At 39.7% G+C, this 7,621-nt stretch overlaps 5 protein-coding genes across 7 annotated transcripts; 1 reads left to right on the plus strand and 4 right to left on the minus strand.

Annotated features, from left to right (window-relative positions):
- Positions 1-34: 34 nt before the first annotated feature.
- znhit2 (zinc finger, HIT-type containing 2) lies at positions 35-2,231 on the minus strand. Of its 2 annotated transcripts, none has more exons than XM_042732619.1 (2): positions 1,956-2,231; positions 35-1,712 (listed from the first exon to the last, which is right to left on the minus strand). In XM_042732619.1, the coding sequence occupies exon 2, from the start codon at positions 1,662-1,664 to the stop codon at positions 102-104; it is 1,563 nt and encodes a 520-aa protein (XP_042588553.1). In that variant the 5' UTR covers positions 1,665-1,712; positions 1,956-2,231; the 3' UTR covers positions 35-101. The 2 variants fall into 2 exon arrangements, with proteins under 2 accessions (XP_042588553.1, XP_018966803.2); XM_019111258.2 differs by having other exon boundaries at positions 1,856-2,230.
- Positions 2,232-2,707: 476 nt separating this feature from the next.
- Positions 2,708-3,859, minus strand: mrpl49 (mitochondrial ribosomal protein L49). The gene is made up of 4 exons (XM_019111578.2): positions 3,742-3,859; positions 3,403-3,550; positions 3,114-3,238; positions 2,708-3,025 (listed from the first exon to the last, which is right to left on the minus strand). The coding sequence occupies exons 1-4, from the start codon at positions 3,841-3,843 to the stop codon at positions 2,879-2,881; spliced, it is 522 nt and encodes a 173-aa protein (XP_018967123.1). The 5' UTR covers positions 3,844-3,859; the 3' UTR covers positions 2,708-2,878.
- A 159-nt stretch (positions 3,860-4,018) lies between these two features.
- On the plus strand, positions 4,019-5,310 carry faub (FAU ubiquitin like and ribosomal protein S30 fusion b). Of its 2 annotated transcripts, XM_042732623.1 has the most exons (5): positions 4,019-4,179; positions 4,279-4,363; positions 4,446-4,590; positions 4,805-4,860; positions 4,973-5,310. In XM_042732623.1, exons 2-5 carry the CDS (start codon positions 4,289-4,291, stop codon positions 5,096-5,098), a joined length of 402 nt encoding a protein of 133 aa, XP_042588557.1. In that variant the 5' UTR covers positions 4,019-4,179; positions 4,279-4,288; the 3' UTR covers positions 5,099-5,310. The 2 variants fall into 2 exon arrangements, with proteins under 2 accessions (XP_042588557.1, XP_042588558.1); XM_042732624.1 differs by having other exon boundaries at positions 4,098-4,363.
- A 31-nt stretch (positions 5,311-5,341) lies between these two features.
- dmac1 (distal membrane arm assembly component 1) lies at positions 5,342-6,033 on the minus strand. The gene is made up of 2 exons (XM_019111580.2): positions 5,625-6,033; positions 5,342-5,553 (listed from the first exon to the last, which is right to left on the minus strand). Exons 1-2 carry the CDS (start codon positions 5,836-5,838, stop codon positions 5,489-5,491), a joined length of 279 nt encoding a protein of 92 aa, XP_018967125.1. The 5' UTR covers positions 5,839-6,033; the 3' UTR covers positions 5,342-5,488.
- A 126-nt stretch (positions 6,034-6,159) lies between these two features.
- On the minus strand, positions 6,160-7,371 carry LOC109097631 (ubiquinol-cytochrome-c reductase complex assembly factor 3). The gene is made up of 2 exons (XM_019111257.2): positions 7,097-7,371; positions 6,160-6,654 (listed from the first exon to the last, which is right to left on the minus strand). Exons 1-2 carry the CDS (start codon positions 7,211-7,213, stop codon positions 6,526-6,528), a joined length of 246 nt encoding a protein of 81 aa, XP_018966802.2. The 5' UTR covers positions 7,214-7,371; the 3' UTR covers positions 6,160-6,525.
- Between the last annotated feature and the right edge of the window lie 250 nt (positions 7,372-7,621).

The following is a 7,621-nucleotide window of genomic DNA, read 5'->3' on the forward strand; positions in this document are numbered from 1 at the left end:
GGCTCAAGAAATTTTTCAATTCTTCAAACACAAATACCTGTAATACAAATTATTTTATTTTAAATGATTATTTTTTTTATTTAAAAGTACATACAATACAATCACTCAATTTCTTCTATCAAAGCTCCTTTACTTTTTTCCCGTCCCTTTTCCAAACATTTCTTCTCTCCTTCTAGTCCCATCCTCTCCATCTCCCTTCTCTCATAGTCCATCCACACACATCCTGCAAGACTCCTCAAAATTTTGGGATTCTCTTTTAACCAAGCCTGAAAAAAATCGCACTTCTTTCCAGCTTGAAAATACATCTGCCTCATCTGCTTGTCTTCCTTAGGAACAGAAGCCTTTGTCTTGCTCAAAGCTGTGCGCAGCTGGGACAGAGCAGACAGAGAATATCCCACAGCATCCTCTCTGCTCTCTCCAGTCAGAATATGAGCCACCGCTTCCACAGCTCGAAGTGAAGCCAAAGGGTCCTCGCAATCAAAGTATCCTCCTGCAGATACAGCTCTCATTCCAGCATCGAGAGCCTCAGAGACGGAGCTGAAGACCCGTCCATGACCCAAACTCTCTGAGATGTCAAGCACCACCTGACAGAACTCAAGCAACATCTCTGAGATGTCTCCATTATAGAGACACAGCGAGAAGGTGTATCCATAAAGAGCATTGATCAGGTTGTACCGCACTAGAGGAGACGGGTTTGAAGATAGTGTGTGAAGAGGAGGGATTTTGGCACTTATTGGAGGGATTGAGCTTTTTAGCGATTTGTCTGATTTTACTTTATTGCTGACTTTTTTAGCATTCACATTGTGCATTTCTTTATCATTCTCAGACTGAAGCTCCTTGATAAGTGCTTTAGTATCTTTCTCATGTCGTTCCCACCAGGGGCTCCACAGAACAACCACTCCACCAATACCACCGTCTTTCACCAGTCTCTCAAATTTCTCCTTTTCCTGGGCTGACAGCAACGACCAGAGTTCATCCTCTGATAGAGAGTCAATATCCAGGCCTGCTAACTTCTCAGCTAAATCAGTTTTCTCTTCATCACTCCCGTCTTCAATATCTCGGAGTTCTGCTAGTATTTCTTGTGCCTCATGACTTGTTTCATCCCCACTAGATTGAATCTCTGCTAACCTAGAAAGCAGCTCCAAAGCATGTGCGTCTTTTTCGGTCACACTAGTTTCATCTTCTCCCAGGTTTCTTAATAAATTCTCCATTCCTCCCTCGCTCTCAGCGCTCTGTCTGAGCCGTAGCAGGATTTCCTGCATCTTGCTTTTCCCCTCCTCATCTGAGATGCCTTGGGATTTCAGCTCCTGCAGCACAGACTCTTTATAAAACTCGTCTGAGCATGAAGAGTGATTCTGACTCCTGTAACAAGCCAGGCCACAATATGGGACGTTACACCTCGGGCAAGTGTAACAGGAGGGGTTAGATAAGCAAAGCCCACATGGTTTGATTGAAGATGCAGTAGTTCCACCCTCTGTCCCATCGGAAGGTGTCAGGAGAGCTTCAGAGGTCCCTCTTTGGGGGAGCACGATTCCATCTTTGGTGGTAACTGATTCAGAGTGTGTTTCAGGCCAGTCACTGAGGCGCTTCTCACTCTTCGGTGTAATATCAGTGAGTAATGAACGCACGCACGCAGGGATTTTACGTCTAACAACAGGATCCATGAACAGCTAATTTACCGAGGTAGATTGCATCGGTGTTAATGTTCAGATCTGCAATTAAAAGGAAAAAAAAATCATCTTTAATAATTAAGTCTAATGTAGATAAATTCTAAATCTTCACAAAAGCATAACAGATTCAAATCGATTACACATCAACATCTCTCCTAATAAACTTTTTATAATGTTTCTCTTACCTTACAGAATTCTGTGTATGCGCACTTTGTTTCCACACACGTACAAATATATTACAAATGAGTAGATATTTATGCAGCCTGTGTTTTTAAATTTACTTACATGTAAAGCGTCACGTTAGAATAACGTTTCTCGTCGCAACATGATGACGCATTCGTCAAGACTGCGCAATATTTGCGCATGTTGGATGGATGGATATAAAAAGTTGCACCCGCTGCCAATCATGTAACGCCTGGCTAAGTTGACTTGCTTATGAATTTGAATAAATCTTTAAGGAAAATTGGGAACTTTCTTGTTCTTGTGCTTTGGATTGAAACATAACAGATAGTTTGTTTATCGGCAAATCATTATTGACAGAAAAAAACGTGTAAATAAACCGTATTTCCTGTAAGAACTATCACGAAACCAGTTATTTTCATTTTATCAATAAAAAATGAAATGATATTTGGATTGAATGCAGTTTTCTAAATTTTTTTATAAATTTTTTTAGATGATGTTTTTATAGATTTAAAAACTTTTATTTAATATACTTTCATTGTGACCAAAATTCAAAGGTTTCCCATTCATAAATTCAATTTACAAATAAAAAAGCTTTATGGTTTTGTTGACTGAAGTAATGCTGTACATAAAGACTCCTTGACACTTCAATTTATTTTTGTAGTGGTTGTCTTTTTTATGTGTAATTGTCTGATATTTGCATTTGAACTAAGGTGCATGTATAATTTATATAATATTTTTTATATATAATTTGATTTATATTAAGCCTTTTTCAGACAGAAGTGTTACAAATAGGATTTAGTCAATACCTTAGACTTATTTCAATCCTAAACAACAGGGACAACACAGAAACATGCTTGCTGTAATCACAAACTCTTTAATACAACAGCAGAACACAGGTACTGAAAAGGGTACACTGATGATAATTTACAGTTTGTCCACCTGTTTAAGGAGGAGAGAACACTATTATACATTTCCTCTCAGCCTTTGTATTGCAGCTCAGTTCATTAGCTGTGCCCACATCAAATTTAAAATCCCTTCTTCAATAGCCAGTCCTTCAGCTCTTTATCAAACTGCCCTTTAATTCTGATGGTCCCGGTTACTTCATTGACCTGTGTTGGAGGCTCTTTGCCTGTAAGCCCCAGCAGGAATTCCTTAACATCCTTATTCAGGGCCTGGAAATAATTGATAGTCAGTTAATAAAAGAATTGGACTAATATATTACACACTGTCCTTCTAAACAGGTCCGCTCATTACACTCACCCAAATGTCTCCCTCAATCTTTCTGAGCAGAGTGCTGTGCTGGTTCCCATGCTTGATGTCCAAGTACACTGGCACATTGTGCATCCGGGAGCGACGGATCATGTAAGGCACTGAAGGTGGCGTAGCTATATAATTAATAATAATAATAAAAACAGAACTCCATGAACGAGAATCTCAAAATGCTTTCCTGACATCAAAGATTAAACCACATCCATCCCTTAAAGCCTGTGCACCAATATTATGATTACATGCATTTCTCCATGTGAGGTAAAAATACAAGTGTGTTTACCTGATGCTGGGATCCACCCTGAGGGTGCAGGGCCTTCATGTTCAGGTGGAGCTGGGATGCGTGAAGGAGGAACAAGTCTCTCCACGAACCTGAACTCTTCTGTGGATTCAATAAAGCCCCTTGGTCCTTCAGCAGGGTTGCTTTCTGTCTAAAATGAAACCAAACCGTCTTGTTAAATCACTCAATTATGTTTCAGTATCAAGCTAGAACGACTGTTTGTTGCTCGTTACATTTCAAGAACAAATCATCCGATGCAAATCTAAACTGTGACAGCTGATGCACAACTGATTTTCACACTACCTGGATAAATTATAGGGTAAAAATGATTGTAATACTAACTCTCAAACAAGCTCCAGTACTCAGTGAACGCGTGGCTGGATGAAAAGCTCTGTAAGCAGCTCGGCAGACTGTCAAAGACATGCTTCTGACGGAGGCGGACATTTCTCTTCTGAGAGAGAGGAAGGACAGGGAAATATGACGTCATGGGTTTGAGCGAGAAAACTTTATTGACAACACAAGAAAATGCGTAAGGATAATATTTCCAAAGATGACTAAAATCTACATTTTTACAATTTTATATTCACTCTTGTTTTAAAGATCGAAATATAAACGCAATGTTACAGTAAAACTGTGTTCTAGAAGCTGTCCAGAGAACTTTTATGTGGCTTTAATAAAATGCGCATGCGCAGAAAAATACCTTCTAGAATCGCGTAAACATTTCAGAGTTGATGTTGATGTCGTGTTTGGCGTTCATATCTAGTATCAGTAGCGACTTAGGTAACTATTTTTAATATTTAAATAATTTTATTGTTTATATTGTGCTGTTTCCAACGATTCCGTCAAGCGGATTACACGTTTTAACTCTGTTTTATAAAGACTGAACATCATGCAGCTGTTTGTTCGTGGCCAGACTTTGCACTCTATTCATCTGAATGGCTCAGAGACTGTTGCCCAAATCAAGGTACTTTTTCTGATTTTTATACATAGTTATTTTAGACAAACTTGAATACGATTTGGAAATTATTAATTTAATTGTTTTTCAGGCTCAGATTGAAGCTTTGGAGGGCCTGGCGTGTGAGGATCAGATCATTTCTCTCTGCGGGGCTCCTCTGGAGGATGAGACTCTGATGTGTCAGTCTGGGATTGAGGACTTCAGCACTCTTGAGGTCACCTCGAGACTGTTAGGAGGTAAAGATCAACTTTGCTACCCTGTGCCTGTTTATCATGCCGTCAGTGAAAGGCCTGATGGATTACATTATTGTAAACTTCATTTGTGAAGGCAGTCAGCCTAGAAATATTCATTTTTTATTTTATTTTTTGGAGTAATTGATAAATCTGGCTACCTTATGATAGATATCTTGGTTTGGATGTTTTCATAAATATAACCTGTTTCCACCCAAAGGCAAAGTCCATGGCTCCCTGGCTAGAGCAGGCAAAGTCAGAGGACAAACTCCCAAAGTAAGATACATGTCAACAATGTTTATATCCCATAATATATATATATATATATATATATATCATTTTGGGCACGTATTGGTTTATTGACTTTGTTCACTGATGATTATTCCAGGTGGACAAGCAGGAGAAGAAAAAGAAAAAGACAGGCAGAGCGAAGAGAAGAATTCAGTATAACCGACGCTTTGTCAATGTTGTCCCAACGTTTGGCAAAAAGAAAGGGCCAAATGCTAACTCATAATTTGCCTTTAAAAATGACTGTCAGTGTTCACTGCATTCCTGAATAATTCACTTTGGCTGACTAGTAGGACATTCCTGATTGAAAAAAAAAAATGTAAAAGCCAGGTGATTTATAAAAGCGAATTATTTTGGGCACTTTATATACTACAATAATTTGTCATACATATGTCATTGTAATATGTAATAAACTGAATCACTTTGATGGGAAAAAAAGAGTATTGTAAGTACAAGTTACATTGTTTTGTAAGTTGCAAATAAAAACATTTAATGAAATATGATTGAATCGTGTGTCATTACATTCTCATAATTATTTGAATTGAATAACTCTGCCAGTGTTGCTTTGGTGATTCATTTAAAAGTCCATGTCAACACAGGAAGACCAAATGCAAAGCTATGCTATTCTTGTCTTCTTCCCCACTGGATCAAAGATCACCACCATGCCCCAGGCAGCCAAACCTGTGGAGAGAACAGATCAGAGTCAGTTCTGATCTCATGTCTCAGAACAGAGAGGGCATGAGTGAGCTCACCTGCAGCAAACATCATCTGCACCACTGTGCCCATAGACGCGGGTCCGCCTAGACGCACGGCTCTCCGCGCGTGCATGCCCACGTATCCCCCTGAAACCAGCAGCCCACCGCCCGAGAGCACTCGACAGCTCCAGCAGTCCCCAAACAGCGGTTTCTCAGCCGCCTGCGGTGTGACCGGACTCGTCTGCTCCGGTAGCGGCGGTGGATTTGACATGTTCAGGTCTAAGTGTTTAATATCCAAGCTGCTTTGTACAGGTCTCTGGTGTTTCAAACAAGTGATGCTATCAAATGTCCAAATAATTTGGTAACATCATTAACGTCCATACAGAAAACTGTCTACTAACTCCATCGCCATGAGAGAAATATCGGGTCACGATGACCCTATACACCGGAAGCGTTTAGCGTTAGTGCTGTTTTTGCATTCGTGCAAGTCATGGCTGTGCAAACATTGCGCAGACGCGATAACAGAGCGTGCAACGCTCATCATTCAGCTTATTCAAGATTGACGTATACTTTATTAGAAAAGTACACAAAACACGTTCAAAGTTTTATTTGCGATACAATCTCCATAAACATTTATATAAATACACAAACATTGTGGTCCATTTTGGACCAGCCATAAACCAGCTACTAGCAGGTCATAGCAGCTTGTTGTTGTTTTTTTTTGGAAACTGGTTCGCAACACAGCTAATATGTCAAGATTAATTTTCCAGCAAGGAAAACACAATCAAAGCAAATCTTACAGCACGTGCCGTTCATGGCAGTGTCCATCAAGTGATGACATGAAGAATTTGCAGATCTTTTATTTTTTTAACAAGTCACTGGCTTCATATTTAAACTCCAGGCATGTACAGACTGTTGATGGCATGTGAAAGTCTGATATCTGTGCAAACACATTCCTTCATTTCTGGCCACCATATCCACGTGCAATGTTATCATTCGTCTCTGCAGCATCCTTCAAAACCTGAAGCATGAGGGCATTTCTCCTTCTGCTCTCCTCCATCCGGACAGGGTTGGCCTCTGGCAGATTCTGAAAAATTAGATCAAGAGATGGATCAGGACACAACTCTGATCAGTTGTTTACAACTTTACATTATAATATTTGCTGCTATCTAAAAACATCATATTATTTTATAATATTCTACACAGATGTGTGATCCATGGGGATCCAACAACAACTAATGTAGTTCTCTCACTGCTATTGATCAGGAGGCGTAAAAGTGTCCAGATATCACAATCAGAGTGTAATAAAAAACGACCCCGTTTACTTTAATTCGTTAATGTACCCCGCACAGTTAATAACAGATCGTGTAAAACGCTGCAGGACCACGTTCATTATGAAACTGGCTGTTTACAAACAATCGTTGGTAGCGTTACTTGCCAGCAGTCGTGAAAGCGACACCCCACGATTATATTCAAGTTCATCAAATAGGTTTATGTTTCTCATTAATAAAACTGCAATGTTTCAGTACCTTTAATATCTCCTTTTTCCTATCCTCTCCAGGTGCAATTATGGCCCACATGCCGTAACCCACACCAAAAAGCCCAAACACCCCGATCGAGGCCAGGGCGGTCCTCATACCGCTCATGGTGTACGCGAGCTCAACGCGAGCGTCCAACGCAATAATTACACGCTTGGTATAAATGATCAAGCTCCCCCGGGTCGCGAGAAATCCTGGGTCAGTACAACAACACACCGCACACTGTCAGTTGACACCGATGCAGTGCATTGTGGGAGTCCTTTATTATACAACTTTTAACCGCTTACTGGCAGATTCAGGAAGGACTGTGGAAACGGACAGGTGACAGTCCTTTTAACTCTCACATCAGATTTATTATTATGGGATGGTTTGCAGTTATTGATAATATTACGTTTCCCATAAATTAAATATTTCTTTCTTTCTTTCTTTCTTTCTTTCTTTCTTTCTTTCTTTCTTTCTTCATTCATTCGTTCAATTAAACCAATTCAAAAATCTGTGTAAAAATATAAAAAGAAT

This window comes from Cyprinus carpio, chromosome B10 (assembly GCF_018340385.1).
Source record: "Cyprinus carpio isolate SPL01 chromosome B10, ASM1834038v1, whole genome shotgun sequence".
NCBI classification, from domain to species: Eukaryota; Metazoa; Chordata; class Actinopteri; order Cypriniformes; family Cyprinidae; genus Cyprinus; species Cyprinus carpio.